This window comes from Athene cunicularia (genome assembly GCF_003259725.1).
Source record: "Athene cunicularia isolate RWA chromosome 1 unlocalized genomic scaffold, athCun1 chr1_part2, whole genome shotgun sequence".
NCBI classification, from domain to species: Eukaryota; Metazoa; Chordata; class Aves; order Strigiformes; family Strigidae; genus Athene; species Athene cunicularia.
The window spans coordinates 78,766,627-78,789,708 of NW_020799092.1; the positions used below are offsets into that span (position 1 = coordinate 78,766,627).

Consider the following 23,082-nt stretch of genomic DNA (forward strand, 5'->3'; position numbering starts at 1 on the left):
AGTGAGGGAAGAGAGCGGAACACATTGTTTTCAGGTATAAAGCTCGTTGTATTCTGCAAAACAGGATGTCTCCAGACTCCCTCCAAGACCTGTTTTATAGGGGAAAGGTAAATAAACTGGGTACTCGGATGGTCCCTGATGAATGATGCAAGCATTTCTCTGAGTGTGCTTTTCCAGTGGAACAGATCTTTTCTTCCAGCAGTGCTGGTGAAGCTGGTAACTGGGGCCTGGATATAAATAATCTGAGTATTGGTACACTGGGGGATCGACATCTGTGTAAGGGGGGCGAAGCAAATGTTCACGAGGGAGAAAATTTTCATCGTTTTATGTGTAAAGCCACTTTATTGTCTGGTAAGTGGCTTGGTTTTATTTGAGATAGTTAATAAGCAGTTGGTTCCTATGTTAGCCACACATCAAACCTAGTCTATGTTCAGTGGTTAAATAGTGTTAGCCCAGAGAGGGAAAGTAATTTGATGTTCTCTTAGCATGTTGAACATGCTGTATTTATCTAATTGTGCATTCAGTTTAGGTTTCATTTCAGGCTGTAGTGGGCGTTTGAGTCATCACTCTCCGTAGTTTGATCCTATTTGCCAGATTTCAGGAAGTCTTGCATCCAACTTGAAGGAATGTATGTAAGCCCTGAATAGAAATGCTAGGAATAGGAAATTCAACCAAATCTTTCCTGGATAAACTGCTTTTAAAGTAATATTCCTAAAAACCTTTGCTTCATTCCAGGAACAAAGAAGAAAATACAATAATGAGGAGGGATCAGCTTAGCTTCCATCCTCTGGCTTGTAAACTGGTTTTTTGAAGGTTGTAATGCTTCTCCCTTAGCGTGTTTTTCAGCCTTGGCTTTAATATTAAAGCTCACTGTTCTCTCTTCCACAGTATTTGATTCTGAAACTTGAAAGACCTGCCATAGTCCAGAGTATCACATTTGGCAAATACGAGAAAACGCATGTCTGCAACTTAAAGAAGTTTAAAGTCTTTGGTGGGATGAATGAGGAAAACATGACAGATCTCTTATCCAGGTAAGATGTGATTTCATCAGCTACGGTGATCATAAAGGCTGGACCAAAATGCTCTTCCCCTCTGCTCCCAAGCAAACATATGGCTAACAGAGCTGTGGCTGTGATCCTGCAATTAGCTGCCCTTGTGTTTACGGTCAGGTTAAAGAGCAGCAATCCCAACAGTCGCTCCAGGAAGCCTTCCTTATTCTGCTCTAACCACAGAGGGTTTGTGGAGAGCAAATTCCTGGAGATTTGGAAGAGCTGAGAGCAGGGTGCAGTGTTGCTGGATTGCGATTCCTTTCTTCTGTGTGCTTGAGGCACAAGGGAAATGATTTGCCCATGTGTGGGTAACTTAAAGTAGCTTTTAAAAGCCCAAGTCACCTGCCTATGTCAAGAACCTTGTTGCAGCTGTAAAGCTGTGAACGAGTCAGCTGCTCTGCCTTTTCTCAAACGGATAAATAAATCAAATAAGCAAATACAAAACCCGTGTTTTCCTTTGTTTAGTTCGATTTGGTAGTTGTACTGATAGGGACTAAAGAAAGAGCCTTTTGGCTGTTCAAGCTATCTAGAGCTTCTGAGTAGTTGCTAATGTAAATTTGTAAGGGCCTTTTAAGGAGTTGTCTGGTTCAGAAAGGGAAATGATATTTAAATATCTAGGAGTACAAGAGAAATGAGTAGCAAGAACTAGTCTATTTTTGGAGGCCTACAGAAGGAAGGTCTACCTCCGGGGAACGTATGGGTATACCTCATCCGTAGTCAAGCAGAATAGCCATGGAGGAACACGGGAGGTTCTGTTGCATGTGTCCTTCAAGACCGTATAGAAACTGGCCTCAGCCCTTCCCACCCTTTTGCCCCCTTCAGATAGACCAGTCTTGCAATTGACTTTATTGCTACTAGAATTACAGGGGAAGAGATTTTTAGCATAATAATTATTGATATCCAATGTCATTTCACTTGTACTGAAGTTTAATAAAAATTCTTATTTTGGGACCTGTACTTGCATCTTCAGTAAAAACTGACTTAAGATTTTTGATAAATTATACTAAATATTTGATATTGTTATAAAGTAATGCCCATAAATGGATCATAAAGCACTTCAGCACTGTGATAATTCTGAGAGCTGGTCCATCTCCCTCTTGAAAATGGAAGAGTGCGGTTCAGGCAGATCAGTTGCTGAAATCCCAGGGTTACAGGCGCAGACAAGCAGCACTGATCCAATGTCAGTTCCCTCCTGAAACCAGTGCTGCCTCCCAGGGTGATACAACATGGTGGATAGCAGTCCAGGCATTGGTCCAGCATGCGTACTTATGGTTCATAGTAATATGAAACAAGCTTCGCATTTCAGGCATGACCTAGATTGCGTTTATTAGCTAGTCCTAAAATACAAGGTAAGATTTAGTAACCTTATTTATTTTTTCCCACAGTGGCTTAAAGAATGATTATAACAAAGAAACATTCACCTTGAAGCATAAAATTGATGAACAGATGTTCCCCTGTCGATTCATTAAGATAGGTAAATGCATTTTTTCAGCATTCTGAGTAGAAAATAATCTCTTATACTCGTGCCAGTCTTGGCACTTGTGACTTCATTGTACTCAGGCAAAGTATCCACAACAGCTATTCCATTTCATGATCTTTTAGGCTGGTTAGATTGGAACACAGTGAAGTCCTGTTACTAAGAAATAATAGCTTCATAAGTTAAATCTTGGGGAATGAAAGTGAAATACAGTAATTTTCAGAAATAGTTGTTGAGTCAACTAATTGCTGGAGAAGCTGCTTACTGTCCTACTATAAATTGCTATATAGAGCTTTAAAAAAAAAATCATTAAGCTAAATGCTGGTAAAAGTTTCAACATTAACAACCCTGGAGTTTGAAAAGAATTTTGAAGTCTTGTTCTCGAACATGCTTGCAACACATAGAGCAGCAGCATAAGCCTTTCTTGTTTTCTTCCTGCTACTCTAATCATTATGTCTGTGAGGACGGGCTGAGAGAGTTGGTGTTCAGCCTGGGGAAGAGAAGGCTCTGGGGAGACCTTAGAGCGGCCTCGCAGTACTTAAAGGGGGCTACAGGAAAGGTGGGGAGGGACTTTTTACATGGGCATGTAGGGATGGGATGAGGGGTAATGGTTTTAAACTGGAAGAGGGTAGATTTAGTGAGACACTGGCACAGGCTGCCCAGAGAAGCTGTGGCTGCCGCCTCCCTGGCAGCGTTCAAGGCCAGGTTGGACGGGGCTTTGGGCTACCTGGGCTAGTGGAAGGTGTCCCTGCTCCTGGCACGGGGGTTGGGACTAGATGGTCTTTAAAGTCCCTTCCAACCCAAACCATTCTGTGATCTCCGGCTAAAGATGACAACCAGGGGCAAAGCAGAGTTACTCCTGGTGATGTCTAGTCTTGTTTCTCTGGTGAAGCTTGGTAACGGGGGTGCTGACAAAGGCTGGTTATTGTGACTTGTGAGGGAGCAGGTGGGGATCTCTCTGCCTTGCTTCGTGCCGGCCAGAGAGAACAAGTGTCTTAAAGTGGCCATCAGTGTTAGGGGTTGGATTTAAGCCAAGAATTTAGAGCCTTTCAGCTTTACGTAGCTCAGTAAATTTATCTTCCCCTTCCTACCTACTGAGAAAGTGAAAGAATGACTGGTTTTAAACTAACTGGTTAAGGTTAAAAATAGAGCAAGGAGGTAGTTGCAGAAAATTGACATAAGAGCCTGTTGTCTAATTTAGATGGATTTAAGAGTGTTTTGAAGTGTTGGGTAATTCCTTTGCCCAGACTTGGATGATAGTGGCTGCACAGGGGCTCCCCTCAGAGCCCTTTGCTCTTGTGTCTACACAGCTTTCTGAATCTCCTCTCATGCTTGCCTGAGGAATTGAAAGCCTCAGGCTGGGAATCAAGTAATCATTTGTGTGCCATAAACGGTGGTGTTTCCCTTTCCTAGAGAAGTGGAGAAATTGGTTGTTCGTTGGATTTGTTTTTGGCTACATCTTTTGAAAGCATCTGTAACACTTGGCTTTAGGAAGCCTCAAGAGGACCTGAGGAATAGTTAAAGGTTGACTACATCAGGAAAGCTAAATTGCTTTTTGTTTTTTGTTTTTTTTTTCCAAATCGTATTCTGAAGCTTCCTGCGTTAGGTTTTTGGGAAATGTTATTTTTCAGTGGCTAAAAAGCATCAAGAAGTTGCTGGAGGGCTAAAGGGCTGAATGGAAAGATTACAAGCTACTTCTCTGGATTTATAAATTGTGGTGTGTTCTGATGTTATGAACTGTAACTGTAAGTTGAAACTTGTTAGGAAAGCACGATGCTGCTTAATTTCTACTATCAGGATTTTTTCTCTTGACATGACATGAGTAGTATTAATGGCTACATGGCTTGTTTTGTTGGGATGGGTTCCTCATGGAGCAGTAAGCATTCAGCGTTATATGTATTAATACTAGATTTGTATTTAACTGTCACTTGCTCACTAGTTACGGCTTGAGTTCTCCTGTTTAGCTATATCTATAGACTTTCATGTCTTGAAGCTATCTTCTATGAAGGAATTCCTGTGCTAGGACAGAAACTAGAATGATCTTTTCACCAAAACCCATTAAATCCTCCAGTTGATGGCTAGCTTAATTTTGTTTATGAAGTTGTGAGAGTGGTGTTTTGCTGTGAAACAACTGCAAAACGATGTTACGAAATTCTGTTATTTTTCAGATTCACAGCTTGAATATGTTTTCAGTTTGTTAAAATTTCCAAGCTGCTAGCCAAAGTAACTCAAAATTCGAAATACCGTGCTGTGTTCCTTGTAATGCTGCCAGTAAACATGAGGCCAAAATCTGCCCTTTTGGACTTTTAGAGACCGACACCACAAAAGTTACTGCTATCGGTGAGGTCTGTGTATTTGGGGAAGGCGTTAGTTCGGCAGCGATTTGCATCAAGCATTAGCTTTATAATTCTGCAGATAAGTATAATGATCTATACACCACTGTTAATGACACAACAGTGAGGTTTATATGGTGAGACAGAAGGAACGTGACATGGGTAGATCTGTGAGAGGGGAAAACACTTCCTACAACTTCCATTGCTCACGTATTAGAGGAAGTTTCAGACTCATAGAAAGCAGAAAAAAATAACTTCTCCTTTTGTCAAGAAAAGACTTGCACTTCTTTTAATTAGTTCAGCTTAAGTTCCTTAGCACTGAAGTGCCCAGTTGTGCAGGCTTTTGACCTACTTGACAACTAATTTTTACATCTCATGTAGCACCTCATTAAAGAACTTGGAAGGGGGAAGAAAGTATTTATCTGGACAAAATATCAATAATCTCTTTAATGTCTGTGAGCTTTGTTTCTGGCTCTATTTTTGTGGTTACTCAGAACAGAGATTATTCTTTGTACGGTGTCCTTGAAAGCAGAAGGTGTTGTAAAGACTGATTGCCATGAAAGAGTCTGAAGAAATGCTGGGTGTAATTCTCATGCCGGTTTGTATACTCGCATGGGAGTTACTAACTAGGCTTCAAGATGTTTAAGCTTTGGTGTGATAGAAATGAGCAATACTTTCTTTATGGATGTTTCTTGCCTGTTTACAAATGTATGCCGTTTGTGTGTCTACTGCCTGAGGGACACGGAAATTAGTTTGAGAGAGGTATTTGCAATTATTATACCGTGTTTAATGTCCCTCCTACTGTCCTCTGTAGTATATGTGGTTGCGGTCCTTGTCTAGGCATAGCTTCTGATTATTGAGAAATATCCTCTAAAATCATCCTAGTTTGAATAAAGAACTGTTTTAAGTGACCTAAATACCTTCTGCTTCTGTTAAAGGGATATTGATTTTTTTATTATTATTTTTTTCCACTTCTGGGCTCCTCTTGCTGTGGAGTGACAGTTCAACTGGTCTGGACAGTTAATATGTGTTTCAGGATATACATGTATCAAAAAAACCATGCTGAACTTGGTTTTATGGTAAGAACTGGATGAGTACTGTAGCTTTAGGCTTCAGATTCAACACCTTTAAACGTAGTGTATTTCCACCTCAAAGATGTGTGCGTGGGGAAAAAAGCAACATAGCAAAGAGTAGATGGCATAAGGTATGGCCTCTGTGAATGTACTGCAAGATAGGGTGTACACTGATTTTTGGAGGGGGACATTTCTCAGCTCTTGCAGAGGCTGTAGTAGGTTTGTGTTTGCCTAGGCTGTGGTGTGAAATCTGAAGTGGGTGAAGAGGAGGACAAATAAAAACCAGCTGTTGGGAGATCTGAGAAGAGAGAGTTGCACCCAGAGTCCTAGACTGCTGCTACCACCAAACTTTGTGCAAAAATAAAAAGAGATCTGTGTGTCACACTGATAAGTAATGCTTATCACCGTTTGTGTGACTGTCGCTACTTCCATGCTGCACTTAGCATCTCCTTGTTCCAGGTCTAAGTTAGATTGTGGCTGCTCTACAATGAGATTTGTCTAAAGAGCCAGGTGCAGCTTTGAAGGCTTCAAAAATGAGAGAGCGGCAGAAAGAATGAGAGGCATCTCCTTCCTGTAGTCTGGGAGCCAGTGAAGAGATTCAGAAATGGGGAGGTGATCCAGCAGAACACTTGGTCTTTGCCAAGGCAATAGAAATCATATTACAGTTTAAACTCTTACTCTTTGTTTCTTTTCATACTCCTGTGTGTTTAAAAAGATGAAATTCAGTTTTCTCTGCCTGCGCAGCACTGCATTCCCTACACAATGTCTGTGTTTTCCTTAAAGTAGATGATTGTACCGTGAAAATCTTGATGTTTAGATCACCATTTGTGGTATTTTGTTTTCTTCATGTAAGCAAGACTGTTGAACGTTCTGAGTTAACTTGGGGAGGAGAGAAGTGTTAGCAAGTTGATGGCTGTGTATTTTTTTCTGGTGATAACTACCCAGGATTCTTAGCATGTCCTGATAAGTCTTTCAGGCTGTAGTTGGCTACCAAGATAAGAGGGTGAATTGTTAGATTTTTTTCCAGCAGAAGTTGGTGTACGTTCTGAGCAGAACTGCTGAAAAGAAACAGAGGTGGACATCCCTGTTGTTTTTTTCGGGAATGAGGTGGGAAGGTGGTAATACTTATGTTTGGTTTTTCACCCAGTAAGCTCGGTGTTATGAAGTTGGCCTCGGATTCACAATCAGGAAACTTACAGTCTTGGTCCATTTGAGGTAGTCTGTGGTTTGGTTCAGTGTTTAGATGCAATAAACTGATGGATAGACTTTGATTCTTTATAGCTGATCAAATACCTAATATAACTTCGGTTTGATCTTGGTCTGTGTGTTCAGGTCTGAAGACAGATCAAAGGTGTTACCCTTACATGTAGAATTTTGTTAGTCTCATGCCTTAATAAGTGGGATATCTGGAATTTGTGTACTTGGATTTAAAAGTAGTAATGTTTTATGGTATTAAGGTACCATAAAATTAAGATTAATCTCATCTTGTGCAGAGGACAAAACTAAGCAAACAAAGTTTCTTGGGCAGAGCATATGCGGTGTGGATGGAAGACAGGTGACTCTTGTTTTTTCTGTCCAGTTCACTTCTCTCCTGTCTCTACAAACACACACCTACTAGGAACTGCTCTGAAAGCATCTTGTTTTGTATGCTGAACAATTAGGTAGAAAGAAACTGTTTGAACAGGATGATTAGAGATCTGTAACATGTAACATATCTCCTTATGGATATTAAAATCAGTTAAGAATTGCATATTCAAAGTCTCTTTGGATCTTTTCTAAAAATCACTTTTCTTCATGACTGTTCCCAGAAGTTGTCATCAGCCTTTAGCAATAGGTTTGGAGAAACACCCTTTAAAATTTAGAAAAATCATGTGTTTGAACATATGCTTTGTGCCCAAACACATTGCAGAAAAATAATAGATCGATCTTGTTTGAAGTATAAATACTTAAGAACCTTTAAGAGCTCAGGAACAGCTTTAAGACAAATTCTGTTTTTTATTACCTCAAGGAGTAGGTCAGAAAACCCTTAGTTCAACAAGTTAATCTCAGTGGTATTTCATAGTGGTTTGAAAGACAACAAACAATTTCTCTGTGGCAAAAATAGTTTCTGTGGCAGGGGGGGAAGTAGTGGACTCCATGCTGTTGCTGGTGTCTTCCTCATTCATCTCTAATACTATCTTTTCCTGTTTATCACTTATGGTCAAATAAAAAGGAAACAAAAATATATTAAATGAAATCACTTTATTTCACTGCAGTTTTAAGGAGTCAGAGTTCATGCAAAAGTTTTCCGGGAGTTGGAGCTGCTTCAAAAACCAGAACCAAGTCTTAACTGCAGGTTAATCAATAGATCAGTGCAAGACACAGACTGGTAGAGAAACCTTAGGTGAGAGGCTGCAGTGTCTTTTAGTATTTTAAGACTGTTTGTTCCAATATACAGATAAAACAGTGTTAGCCAAAAAAACTGCACAGATTTAAGTTTGTTTTTTTTTTAAAAAAAAAGGAAAGAGTTTTTAAATTGGAAACTGACAGTTTTCCCTCCCTCCCTCCTCCACAACTTGCAGACGTTACTAATTTTGTAAAATTTAAAATACCCAAGCTTCTTGTCTTCACCATTAGGGAAAATAATTGTTGCTGACAAATGTGGAAATAAATGTACTATGAGGAGCAAATACTGTCGCTAGTATGCTCGTGATTCCCATCCATGTCAAAGCTTGTTGCCTCTTTGAGCTGTTTTAAATGATAGTATTTTTGTTCTTTTGTTGAAAGCCAGCTTCTGCTTTGTAATGATCTGCTGTGTTAGTGTTGCTCGGCACAGTTTGCTTTAACGTGACAACTTTTACATTAACGTGCTTTAAATGACAACTTTAACGTGATGTATTTGGTAATTTTCCTAAGCTTACTTAAATGAACTAGAATTTATGTCAAATCAGAAATATGGAATTTTGTGTGACCTTTAAAAGCATTCTGTTGAAATAGTACTATGTTTAGCCTGATGAGACTAATGCACTGGTCGCTTGATGTTTATGCATCCTTTTCTCCTTTTCCTTTCTTCTCCAGTTCCACTCTTATCCTGGGGACCTAGCTTCAATTTTAGTATCTGGTATGTTGAACTTAATGGCATTGATGATCCAGATGTGGTCCAACCGTGCCTCAACTGGTACAGCAAGGTAGGCCTGCATTTTAGATGCCTGTTTGAAGACTTGCAGTCTCAGAATCTTGTGAAACTTCTCTTACTGGAATTACATGACCTTTTCATTCCTTGAATATCAGCTATTAAAACAACAAACACGCATAGTTAAAACTCAGAGCGCATGGCTGACTTCCACTCGAAGTGAATCTTTTCGAATTGTATCTGCTTTTTGTCTTGGAAAAAAACCCAAAACATAACAACCATAAAACACCCCCAAAAAATTCCAAAACCACCATCTCCAAAAAAAGCCCCTAACCTGCTAGGGAGAGATCACAAGAAAAACATAAAGGAAAGGAACACTGAGTCAAAGGGGACAATATTAGTAAAACAGTATTTGTATTGGAAGGGAAATGAATCTTAACAAAGCCAGATTCCGTTTTTCCCTCTTCTAGCTTTTTGATTAGTCATTCTTTACCATACCAGTCCTTCTGTAGACCTATATGTGAACCTAGAGCCTTTTGGGTTACATAAGGAACTTTTATTACAAGGTATAAAAATGAGCTTGTTTTAAAGAGAATCCATGTTGGTGTCATTCCTGTTGCAGCTCCTTATACTTCTAATGTTTCCCTCTTGCTGTCTTTTGCTGAATACTTTGGAGCAGAGGGGAGCTGATGCCACTGGACTGTGAGATGAGATGATTTATGCTGTTTGTCATGGTGATAGACAGAAAGTTCAAAGGGTTCTAAACATCATTTGTATAAACTGTATTTGAGTACAACACATGCCTCTCCTGTGGGAGGGAAGTGCACATCGACAACCAGAATTCATTTTGTTTCTGCTTTTTATGCATAGATCTTCTGGAACAATTAATGAAATTCATATTGTGTTGCAGAGAAGACATCCTTCCCAGCTGAATAAGACTAAGTAGTGGGGCAGCGTATCTCTGCTTCCAGAAGGAAAAACTTAAAAGGGTATAAGGATTGTGCTTGGTAGTACTGAGGCTCCCTCAGCAGTTTATGGTGCTGCCAGTGTGGTGAAGAAACCTTGTGGCCCTGCTGTCTGGCTCCTGTGCGTTTATACTAACATCACAAGCTTCTTCATGGAAGATTTAAAACCAGCACTAAGAGTCACAGTGGAAGTTGCCTGTGGCTGCTTTATGATTCAGGTGTTACTGCAGTCTTTAGTCTGCTGACTGCTTATGTCTGGTTCTGAAAAGTCCAGTTGATGGAGCCTGCTGATAGTTTTCTGTGTTTCTTTCTGCTGCCTCTGCCCGTGGTGGTGTTTCTGGCGTTTTTGACCACTTGCTGCAACCAGGAAGCTCTGATTTTTATTTTGTTTTGGTCAGGAGCCATCTGATGATGATGTCAGCATCTGTTTTGTTCCATCTTATCCCATGGAATCGACACTTTTAATGGTCAGCATGTATGTAGTGACAGCTTCTTCAAGGGGTGCCAGCATTGTTCTTCTAAAGCTTAAAGCCCTAAAGCAGCAAGGCAGAGACTTAGTCATGATTGTTTGGGCTCTACTAGGGTCAGTTGCCAAGTTTTTGGTGATGAGCACATGTCTCGCTGACGTCCTCCTCTCTCACAGTCCTGAGAGGCCACTGTTGCTGGATCCACATAGGAGGATATGTGTTGACCCATATTTGGGGAAAGGCAGAAAAGTTGACCTGTTTCTTCCAGTTCTTTCGAGATGGTGTGAATTTTTTTCATGCATGTTCTTGGAAGTCTCTAAGACTTTGAAATCTAATAATTCTTTATTGCCTGAGACATCGGATGAAATTGCCCATCCTTTTTGTTGTGTGTGCTCCAGCCAACAAAACCTCCCATTCCTGAAGGGAGTGGAGTTGAGAGTAACAGATAAGGACTCCAAGCAGCAAGCATGCTCCTCACTTCCCTCCCTACTGCTTTTTCCTTGCTGTCCAGCTCAACCTACTGCCTCCTGAAAGCCTTCCCACTTTGCTTTTATTGAAGAGTGGGCATGCTTCAGCGACGAAGAAGTGGCAGTTTATCAGTGGCTATCGCTGTTGGTTTTGATAATGAGTGCTTCAATATTTTAAATTCTAGTGTATTTGACAGCGTTAATACAGTCTCATGCTCTTGTTATGTTGTTAACCGTCGGAATTATTTACAGCTTCAGATCAAAGCTTATTATTTGGGTTGTCATTTCTTTAAACCTGTATGACAGCATTTAAAAAGGAGGCTTTTACATACTTTTTATACACTTTTTTTCATAAAAAAAAGTTTTTACATTTAACTTCCGAAGTGCTATTATGGTGTCACTTAAATACAAACTTTTATATTGCATTAAGTGGCCAACCTGTATTCAACAGGCCTTTCATGTTTCCATAAGCCAAGTCTATCAGTCACGAGAGACTCAATGGAAATACGCCAAGTCTGAATTTTGTCTGATGTCTAAACTAGAGGAGCTGAAAGTGCAGAAGCTGGTTATTACTGGTGCTCAGCTATCCTTTTGCTTGCTATCCCTTTGAGCAGCAAAGAATCTAATGTGGTTTTGGCCCTGACTGATGTAAGTGAACATTTGCTTAAAGACAGCGGCTTAGGTGTCTCTTAGGGGAAAAAAAGTTTTTTGTTTTTTTTTATTCTCCAGTTATTCTGTAAAACTCTGTTTTAGCTTTAGTATTCCTTTGCCACAGTCTTGCATTTTTATCGGTACGTGTCCTTGGCCTTTTTCATGTGGGCTGGGAACTGATTTTCTAAAAATGCGTAGTTCTGGCTATTTGCAGCTGTGAAATACTGATGGATTAAGAACTAAAAATATAGTACATGGCCGTGTTTCTTTTTAGCTGCTTCAGTTTGAGATTCTCGCTATAGAGCCATTATTTCAAGAACGCTAATTTTTGTTGAATGTCAGAGTTAGTTCCAGGTTTTCAAAAAAATTCTGTTTGTTTGAATACCATAAACTTCTCTTTTTAACGGTGGTGTCCGTTTAGGAGTAAAATCTGTTGTCTAATTTGATCAGTTTTATAGATGCTTAAAGTTACATTTGATTTTTACCACAGTAGATGTGTGGTAAAGATGGAAATTGAGATTTAATTTTTTTTTTCTTTAATGCCTTAGACTTTAGGTTTGAAGAGTCTATTTATAATAAGCCGTTCTGCTACTTATCAATTTAAAAATCTGTGTTACTTATGCATATTGTTAGCAGCTTTGAAAACGCAGTGGATGATTTGGTGGGTTAACAGCACAAGCTGTAGCTCTTACGCAGAGTTTACTATTCCCTCATGTTTCTGTGCCTGGGTGTTTGATCCAGTGTGGGTTTCTCTAGCTTTTCTCACCCCTTCCCACAGCTGAGTGGGAAATGGGCAGCTTTGCCTCACCTGTGGTATGAAAGCAGGGGTTCTGCTTCAAGATGCACGGGAGTATTTTGAAAGTAAAACTTTGGCGTGTGTGTAAATCCTTGCTGCCGTTGATCCGAAACCCTCACAAACCCACAGGATTTGGGCTCAGCCCAGCCTTCTGCCTTTCCATTGCAGGAGCAGTGGTCACTGCAAGTACTCCTATTCTCATAGTTTGTGTGGTTTTTTTTTTTTCTTCTGCTTCTAGAAAAGCTGTGACCTACTTACTCTTCTAAATTATTTTGTTATATAAGAGTCATACAATCAAATTATGTAACGCTGATAGCAAAGGCTTTTTCCTGCTCTGTACTTTGTGTAGGCCTCCAACAGCAGGGCCAAGCAGATGGGGGGAAATAATGGTCACTCCAGAGATCTGGGACACTGTGCACTCCCTTCTTGTATGCTTATTTAAATTGACTGATAGCAAGTTGTATAATTTCTATACTGTCGGAAAGTAAAACGTGTGCACAGCTTGTCATGATTTTCCTATAGTGTTCCCTTGCAAGCTCATGAGTAATTTATGTGCAGAGTATATAAGGGATCCTGCTGCTGTGTCCAGAAAGGTTCACAGGTAGTGCCCAGCAGTGGTAGTAAAAGAAAAATCTACATGTCTCATAGGTTTTCTTGTGTTCCAGTAGTACCGCGAACAGGAAGCCATTCGCCTTTGCCTAAAGCATTTTCGTCAGCACAACTACACCGAAGCTTTTGAGTCGCTGCAGAAGAAAACAAAGATTGCTCTGGAGCACCCCATGTTGACAGACCTTCATGACAAACTGGTATTGAAGGGGGACTTCGATGCTTGTGAAGAACTGATAGAAAAAGCTGTGAATGGTAAGAGAATTGGAGGGGTCTGGTATATTAATTTAAAACCCCCATTGGAACAGTACTGCTTTGAATGTTAATGTACTTAGTAGTAGAATTGGCTAGACCACTGTTTCATACCTCGTGTGGTGTACTGTCAGCTTTTGGGCTTGTGGGTATGCGTATGATGAAGGCTAAAAATTCAGTCATGAAATCTCTTACCACTGCTAGATACTTTTGGAGTCTCTTTCCCGCAGAGATGACTACGCGGTGCACTTGAGGGGGTAACGATAAGTTCTTGGAAGTGGCTGGCAAGCTGAAGGTGGGCTTGACTATCAGAAAAGTCACAGGAGTGGTGAGCAGGGAAGCATATAACTTGAGTTCTCAGTAGTGATCTGTATCATGGTGTCTGGTTAGAGCTTACCATCTAGTTGGAGTTTCAGCAGAAGTTTTCAGTTGTATTTGAATGAGAATTCTGTCTTTGCTTATGGGGAAAATACTCCCTGGAGAATGGTATAGAAGTCGTGGTGGAGGCAGAGCCTGTTTTCCCTTGTGGAGCAGGGTGTTGGCAGCCAGTTTCGTTTTAACTACTATTAATTTTTTACTTGGAAACTGTCAGTGTAGAAGCACTGTGTGTAAACAGCTCTTGGCTCCTAAAATGGGGGAGATGTACTGTCTGTTGATAGAATGGGATACAAAAAGAGTTGGGTGATTGCACTCAAGTGTCTCCTGAGACCTGTGCAGTGGTTTTGGATCACAGTCTGATAAAACAGAGGTGCTGGTGGCTGTGGGTGTAGTCAAGAAGCACTATGTGCAGACACTTTTTATGGGAAACTTGTACTAGCTGAAGAGAACCTTGTCTGATGCCAAGAGAGTTAGGGGCTTAGTGGACCAATTTCATGGATGTCTGACACCAGAGATGTTTTTTTCTAATTTTGGGTTAATCAGTCATTTTGTAATACCTTGTGGATAGATGCCAGCATACCTGCTTGACTACATCAGTGTGGTTTGTACCACTCAAGTTGGAAGTGGTTCTCAGGATGTGAATAGCAATGATAGCTTTAAAATCAGGGTTTGGCTTCCATGAAAATCCATCTTTTTGTGAAGAAGCTGTTCAACTAAGCACAATGTTAGGGAGCTTATTGCACTGGGTCATTTAAAAACTGCAGTGAATGGCTTTCCACGGGTTTTGGCTCAAGGTTTCTCGACTGTATAGAAAGAACAGCTGAGCTCTGCCCTGCGCTGAGCTCTGAGCAGCTCCAAGCCTTGAGACTGAGGGTTGCCAGCGTTCATCCTCACCCTCCTGAGTGTTTTCTGTCCTCCTGAGACAACGTAGTGTTGTTGGCCGGGATGGGAGCATGAACAGCTTCCTGCAATGCAGGGGCATTTTGCAACTGGCAGCTTCCTCCTGAATCTTAAGGGCAAGGGAGGGTTGCAGGATGAGAAAGCAGCAGGGAGCTGTGGCTGGCTGTTCCTGTCTTTGCAGTGTTTTTCAAAGACACGAGTGCCTGGCGGGAGCTGATGTGCCCACCAATACGAGACAGGATCTGCTGAGAGCCAGAGGAGTACAGTATGCTGTTGGTGATGATTTTATCAATGCATTGGTCTGCTGCCTTGGCTGTGGCTTACTCTCGTCAGTGCCTAGAGGCTGTCCTCTTTCCACTTCACTGCAGGCTGTAGTAGAAACTATTTCTTCAATGGAATTTCAGTAGAAGTCTAGAATGTGCTGAAAAACTTCCCTCAAAAATTGACTTTTTTTTTTTCTTGGGCACTAATGAAGTGAATGTTTGTACTCTTTTTTTAACTGTTAGATGTTAATTTCTCTTACTACTTAATATTTAACGTACTGAATTTATTCTAGCCAGCAGTTTTTGCCTAGAACTTGAGCTGATGTGGTGTTTCTGTTTCCGTCTATATGTTGAGAGTGGGTTGCTGCCTGTAGCGCTCAGCGTTTCCAGGTGTGGAGGTACTGGCAAGGGACTTGCCTGGTAGAAAACTGTAGGTCTTGCCTTGTACTGTCTGACAAATGGACACTTGCTTCTTGTCAGATTTGATGTAAACAATCTTGCTTCCTCGGTTCTTGTAATCATGTCCCTTTTTGGAGGCAGAGGAACTCAGCATCACTTAAACAAACTAGAGAAATACGCTGTAGCTTCTTTTATCAGTCTTTTGTTGTTCCAGCAAGTACAGAAGCAAGTATTTCTGGTAATAGACCGTGGATAACTTAGCAGGAGAGTCTTCAAGTAGCATCATTAAGTTTTATCACTGCTTCTGAGGGACAGAATAACATGTGTGAGGATATTTATGTTGGTTCCTTTTAATCCGGCACCTGACTAGCTGAAGTTAAATGTCAGTGTACACATCTCCCATTGCTCTGTTGCTCATCATTAATGGTTTTGCTTGTCTTTGAATACATTAACCTTCCTTCCCCCATCCTTCTGCAATTCTTTATGCTGTCTTCAGCTTTTGTACCCATTTAAAGCTCTGTTGCCTCGCAGCACCCTTCAGAGAGAAGTGCTATCCATCCTGACACACTAAGGTTGTATCCCATATTTGCTTTAAGCTGACACAACTGTGGGTTTTTGCTAACTGGGTCAATCCTGCCCTTACTCAGGACATTGTGTCCCCTGGCCCCTCGCTTGCTGGCACTGGTGCTGCCACATGGGAAACCAGGTCAGGGAGCTGATTGGGCTGTGCTGGGGGGAGAGGATAGGACAAACCTCTTCTGATACCTACAAAAAACCCGAAACTGCAGCTTGGAATAGTTTGTCCAGAGTTACACAAGATGACAGTCAAGTCAAGGTGTTGAATGTAGCTGGTATTTGACAGCTGGATCCTTCTTGGTAGGATGGGAATAGATGTTTTCAGCCTTCAACACGTTCTGCTATAGTATTGTTACCATCTGCTCCCCGTGGTCCTCCACCGTTACCTGTCCTTACTCAGTTCTGCATCTGTTTTGAGCTCCTCTGTTTGGAAGAGGTTTGTTAGCACCCAGCATTTTTCCATTTTACTTTCTTAGCAGCTTTGTTGTGAATTTCCATAGCTTGCTGCTTAGTCTCTAAGGTGTGGGTGTTCTTACGACTGAACTCCTCTCTGATGCGTTGTTTTTCCAAATAAAAGCAGATTAACTTTAGTCCTGTGTATGGTCCGTGTAGCGTAGTTGAAGTGTAGAGTTAATTGAGACATACAGATCCTTAAATTATCCCTGAAATTGTTCAAAGAGCGAACTGTTCTGTAACAGACTGGATATGAATATGTGAACTTCTGACCTCTTGCTGATCTCAGAGTTCATTACTTTAAAGGAACAAACAGGAGTGCAATGAAGTTGACAGAGATTGCACACTCAGTTCAGCCTAAAACATCTTCTGTAGAGGCTAATATTTGCAGTGGTAGGTATTGAACAAGTGAAATGCGATGCATCTCTTGCAGGGTATTTCCATAGACTTAGTCATGTAGAAAAAGAGTAGGTGGTCAAGAATTAGTGCTAGCAGAGCTAACTCTTGTTCTTTTGCATTGCTAATGATGAACGCTGTCTTCCACCTCACATCACCAGATGATTTCTTTTGAGAGCTCAGTGGCAGGCAGCCACACTTTTCCCGCAGATTCTTTTGACTTGTGCATTACACTTAGAAAACGGGCAAATGGAAACTCTGGCAGCTGCCTGACTTCCTCTCAAAAATAAAAGGTTCCCTAAATCTCAGCTGGTTCACAGACTTGGTTCAAATGCTTCACATTTGGATTCATTCCTATAGCTTTCAGACTGCCTATATTATTGAAGAAAAAAAATCTGCTTAATATTCCTACAGAGAGTATGCAGAGTGCAAATTACTTAGTTGAGCTGTTTGCAGCTACTGTAGACATAGAAAGCTGCATGAAATGGATTGAAGATCTGTTGGTTTCTTATTAGTATTCTGGGGACCGAGGTGCTCCTTTGACAGTTCTTGTGTCAGTATGTGATAAGTGTTTATCTGTTGACAAGTTGGCCCTGTATGACAAACAAGAAGTTGTGATACACTGACTGCAGGCTGAAATGGCTTCCAAAACTTGGGATGCACAGGAGCAGTTGTATTCTGGAAGCTCTAGACAGACATATATACCTTAATTTTACTATCAAATATGTTTGGATTTGGTTATGGGAAAGTATGGATGCTGGCTTGCTGCTCTGTAGTACTGGGATGTATGGAGGGGAGAGGCTTGCCAGGGCTTGCCAGGGATCCAGAGCCTCTAAGTACACGGTAGGGTTTGTATAGATGCAGGATATCTTGCGGGGATTTGGAAGCAAATCTCGTTTTGTTTTTGTTAAGAATAAAGTGCGAGAGAATATTGCAGCTTTGAAGCTGGAAGTAATTTGTGTGTTTCCTCATTGCTCCCATGTCTTAAGGAAACTGTCAGGTAGTGGCTGGATTTTTATCTGGTGTTGTCTTTTTCTGCTTCAGGTTTTCTTTAGAAGGATTTTTGTGACTACAAAAACCTCAATCCGTTTCGGTGTTTTGAGTATTTTTCTTCTGTTCAAGAAAAATCTTAAAACAACAAACCCCAACACCCATAAATTTTGGGCTAAATGCCACTCCGAAGTTTTTCAGCCACTGCCAGTGAAGTGAATAGATTTTAGTTATCTGATCTACAGATGCGTGTTGTCTAAAAAGAAACTAATACAACTCTTACCGATTGACTTCAAGTTAAATATTTTTGTCCACTATGTTTGTCCTAATCCTCTCTAGGTAACCTGGAATTGGCTGACAAAATAAAGGCTTTGGTTATCAGGGAGGTAGAATTTACTAAGCTTTAACCACTGTGAACTTCAAGTTGTTACATCCAAAATGCGTCACAACTCGCTGTGAAGGGCTTGAAAATAGTACAGAATAGAAGTACCGGTTTTGGCTGTAATTTTAGAGAGTAAACATGGACATTGAAATGAGGCCTCCGGAGGGAAGAAAAGACTTCCTTTAAAAACTTGCACTTAACACTTTTTTTTTTTTTCTATGGGAGTCTTGAAATTTATTTTAAACTACTGATTCATTGGAAGCAGCTGACAAACATGAGCAGGCCTAGATCTGCTCCTCAGTGCCTCGCAGAAGCTTTGGAGACCTTTTGGTCAGCAGTGCTATCCCGGCAAGAAACGTGAGCTAGAATAGGTCTGGCATTGGCTACAGAATCCGCCTAGAAATACTCCTTTTTTTTTCCCTGGTGGTGTCAGACAGGTGGTGATTCAGCTTCCAAAACAAGCTGCTGCTGGTTTGCAGTGCAAGTAGAATGAATGTGGAACTGCTCCCAGCAGAAAGAAACATTTCTGGGAAGCAAGCTGGAGTCTTTCCAAACCAATGTCCCATGGAAGACAAGAAGCATTATTAAAAGAGGCTTGAAGGCACAGTAGGGGAGAAGTGTCATATCTTGACAAGTGCAGCCTGTGGGTGTTGAGCATGGGAGAGAGGTTAAATCACCCTTTCAGATCGTATGTGGTATAATTCATCCTCTTGGGCTATTTATGTCCAATTATCTATTGACTGCCATAGGGATAAATACAGTTTTACGTTTTGTCTTGAAGACTGAACGCTCTAATGATAACCAAAAGGCTGGATTTCTGTCTAGGTTTGTGGCTAGAAAAATCTGCTTGAGTCAGTGTGGGATTTCTTGCAGCCCATGCATTTGTCCTCTTAGAAGTTGGTTTTCCTGAATCAGAATTCATAAAATCTCAAGCTTAAAGCCTCTTGCGTCTTGTCCCAACTTCATAAATGTTGAAGAATCGGGAGTTAGGAACCCTACTCTTAAAACCCAAATAAACCACTTTTCTACATACGTTGAGCCAACTTTTGGCTTTCCTCAATTACCTGATGCGAGGAGAGAGCTGATGTTTTTGGCTCCAAGACAGGTGAAAGTAAATCTGCCCTGCTTCCACAGAATATTTAATTTGAAAAACTTGCAGAGCTGAGTTTATGAAAGTTGAAAGCAGTTTTGTATTTTAAGACCAAATTCAGCACCTTTCGGGAGCTCTTGAGTGCCGTTATTTTCCTATTAGATAGTCTCTAAATAGAGTATTCATCCTCTCCCAGGAAGTACTTGCTGGCTTGGGTTTTAATTAAAACCTGGATTTCAGTCACGACAAACTACAGGATGCCAGGAAACGCTTTAAAATATTCTCTGAACATTGTGTCATGCTTAACAAAGATTTTTACCTTTTTGTAAATAAATAGGGACGTGTGCAGTAAGGATTATTCTTTTTTGTCTGTATGCCTACCAAGGGATTTTCTATAAATAAATGGAGGCTTTCATAATCTGTTAAATTCTTACCTCAAAGCCACAATTACTGGGGTCGGAAGAATGAAAAAGTATTAGATGCAATTTAGTAATTTTGTTTTTCTTTCCTCTGCTGGGGAATGTAAAGCTTGATTCCTGAGCAAGTTTGTGGGGTACCGTTCTACCACAGAGCATAGCTGTTGGGTATTATGTGATTAAGGACCCCCCAAATCCATCCTACGTCTGAGCGGTGTATGTGCAATGTACGGTTTCGATACAAAACAGTGTAAATCTGGGATTCAGGTCCTCAGCCTGCCTGTGGTAGTTTTCACTGTGCTAGTGATGTAAACTGGGTGTCTGAATTCCCTTTATTTTTTCAGGTAGTGAGTAAAAGTGGAACAAACTCTTGTCATGAAGAGCTTGTGTCTTGAGGTGGTGGGGTGATGGGTGGGATATAGCTGGTGAGCAGTGGTCAAGAGTCTAGTTGAATAGTTTGTTGTGCCTGCAGAAGGTAAGGGAGATTTTTTAGAGGAGACATTTGAAGAACAATAGCAACAAGTTCTCTGAATGCTTGCTAAGCCCTTCCCAGACTGAAGAGCAATCTCGGAGATCGCAGGTGATACCAATCTCCTTATCAAAAAATTAACGTTTGCATGGTAGACTGATGACATGTAACCAGAATTGGGAACTTACCTCTCGATGCTGAAGAGATGAAACGTGGTAGGTGCACAGAGGGAGAGAGGAAGGCACGAGGGGAGCCTGGAGAGTGCTGGAGTTAATACATCTTACAGAAATACTGCACTTGGCATATCTGGCCAGTGACCTAATGCGTCTTCTGTTTCTCTTCTTGCTTAACTCTCTGAAGAGAATGTAAACTATTATTTTGTTTTTCATCCAGTGCTTGGTTGTCCCATATCGTACCATTTAAACAATCTGCTTCTATTCCCTCTTCTTCTTAGAGGAAGCTCCAGAGATGCTGCCTGACCTAGTTTTAACTAAACGTGTACTAAAATGGTTGAATTTTACATGCACTGGCAACTTCCCTTTTGCTTAAATAAGGGGGAGGGATTCTATTCTTAATTAAATACACCACACTGGAGATTTATAGACAATTGGCATGACCTGGCAGGCAAACTGTGTAATTCTTGATTGATCTAGTAAAGAGTATTCTTTTTATTTTAGTGCTTACACATTTAGTTCATTAACAAGTTTAACAAACTAACTGACACGTATAGAAGATTTACTTAAAATTAAGGCTTTGGAGTAGCATACTGGGTTGAGTTAGGCTGAAATTACCTGTACTGAAAGTGATTTTGCTATACTGCAAGTATAAACGTTTCATACAGCAAAATTTTTGTTTTACAGATGGCTTATTCAATCAGTATATCAGTCAACAAGAATACAAACCTCGCTGGGGACAGATCATCCCCAAAAGCACCAAAGGTAAGGATATTTCTTAAGATACAACCCATGTACTGCCAGTTCTATCTTGTTCCTTTGAGGATATTGAGCAAGAAAATGACGCAAGAAAGCCTCCTCTAGGACTGTTGTTCTAGGGAATGGTTTCGTCTACGAAAAATTTGTCTGCGAAGTTAGTGAAATGCAGCTTGGTTTCTGTTTGAGTAAGGAACACTAGACGTAACTTCAAGGCTAGTTAATCAGTTCAGAAACAAATCTCAGAATACAGGTTAAGCATGAGAACAGTTACCTGTATGACCAAATTTAACTCTTGTACAGCTAAGAGTGGCAGATAAATACATTATCTTAATGGGGAGTATTTTAAATTTAAGATGCATCTTCTGAAGTCTTGGACTGTTACACAGTAAATCTAAACTGCAGAATCTTTTTCCATTGATATCTGCCTTGAAAGGAGGCTCATAGCAGCAGCTTTGACTGCAAAGTATAAAAATTACTGTCATACAGCAAATGTGGGGTTTGAGGTGATAGTTGCCAAACGTGGAGCACCATACCCAAACCTGTTGGGAAGGGTTACGTATGAATACAAGCAGATTTCTTTTCCAGCAGAATGCTTCCCATAGATGACACCTGTCCTGAATGCCTAAGATATCTAAAATGGTTGGAAAGCTGCTTTAATTGGGCAGTTGGAATCCCCTTATGTGAGAATAAGTAATTGTTGCACAATAGCTATGCTGTATCTATACCATTACCTCTTTGCTTCCATCCCATGGGTGCGCTGCCCTGTCGTCTGAGTGTTCGCACTGCTTGGCCTTCAGGCAGCAATCAGGTGGGGAGAGGTGGAAGGGGAGCAAAAGGTTGTCTGTGTCCTCACTGCTGGAAAGCTGCAAAGATAGCTCAGACCTCATTTGTGTGGACTGCCACGCTTCAGGAATTCTCAAGCTCCTTTCCAAGGCTCTCAGAAGTGCAGTAGAGTACTGTATTCACTGTAGCTATCTGTACTGTCAGTCACTAGATAATTCAATATAGAACTCTGTACAGTTTTATAATGCACAGAAGAATACTACCTGAAAGAAGTGTTCTGCTAATCTTTAAAGAACGGTGAGTTGCTAAGTTGCTCTGCTTCCCCATAGTATTTAGGCCATACGTGAGGTTGTATCTCTCTTTGGTTTAAAAATCTTAAAATGGTAAACTCTCCTCTCCCTCTTTTTAAAGGTGATGGGGAAGACAGCCGACCAGGGATGAGGGGTGGCCATCAGATGGTTATTGATGTTCAGACAGGTGAGTAGTTCCTAAATTTCTTATTCAGATATTTTTCAGACAAGTATGCAAATGTGCTGCTCTTCAGAGACTGTCTTAACTTGAGGTTTCGAGGTAAAAAATGCACTTTATAATAGTTGAATGAAATACTCTGCTTTTTCTTTGGAACTATACACTCTGCCTTTCCCACCCCCCTGTTAGTTCTCTGTTACGCCTTAGTTGTCGTCTTGTCTTAACTAAGAAACCAAGAACAATTGTTTTTAATTTTTGTCCCTCCTACCTTCTTTGAGCAGGAGCTTAAACAAGAGGAGGGAAATTATCATCCCTAATTTCTCTTATCTGCTACATGCTATGCTATTTGGAATAGTGCTTGAGGAATAGATCTGATGTGTTGGAACCTTCTTTGTATTTTGGTTGGAGTGGCTTCTAGTTTCCATAGTGTGCAAGAAACTCCTGTTAAATATAATTTGTTAGACATTTTTTACAAAGATGTTTCCAATAGCAGTTTAAAGAATGGTTCAGCCTCTGTTTCAAAGAGCCTGCAGAGAAAAGAAAGGGTGGGGGGTATAAGTAACAGTTCAGGTGACTGTTGTTCTCCATAATTTTCTCTATCTGTGTCTTGCTTTTATTTAATCAGATTTCTGTGGTACATAATTCCTTACTAAAAAAAAAGGAATGCATCTGCCTGCATCTTTGATAAGTAAATGATTTGTATAAGTAAAAGAATTGCTCTTAAGAAAGGAGAAACGAGATCAGGGTGCGACTGGCAGAGAGGAATATAGGGTGGCATTGAGGGAGTTGGCAAAAAAATTACTGTGGCCATATCCGTTGTGGTCATACGGACGGGACTGAAGCATGTGACAGGATAGTACCTTCAGGAGTAATCTGCTAAGTCATAGTGAACAAGCAAAAATGCAGCAGTAGCTGCAGTCTTTGGCGTTTACTCAGAGT

General features: G+C 40.7%; 1 protein-coding gene across 1 annotated transcript in view; it reads left to right on the forward strand.

Annotated features, from left to right (window-relative positions):
• Positions 1-888: 888 nt before the first annotated feature.
• The window catches only part of MKLN1 (muskelin 1), an 84,490-nt gene continuing 62,296 nt past the window's right edge, over positions 889-23,082 (forward strand). Inside the window, exons 1-6 of the mRNA XM_026862636.1 lie at positions 889-1,031; positions 2,435-2,523; positions 8,990-9,099; positions 13,059-13,251; positions 20,821-20,898; positions 22,087-22,152. Coding sequence (XP_026718437.1) covers positions 997-1,031; positions 2,435-2,523; positions 8,990-9,099; positions 13,059-13,251; positions 20,821-20,898; positions 22,087-22,152 — 571 coding nt within the window. The 5' untranslated portion in view covers positions 889-996. The remainder of the gene's footprint in view (positions 1,032-2,434; positions 2,524-8,989; positions 9,100-13,058; positions 13,252-20,820; positions 20,899-22,086; positions 22,153-23,082) is intronic.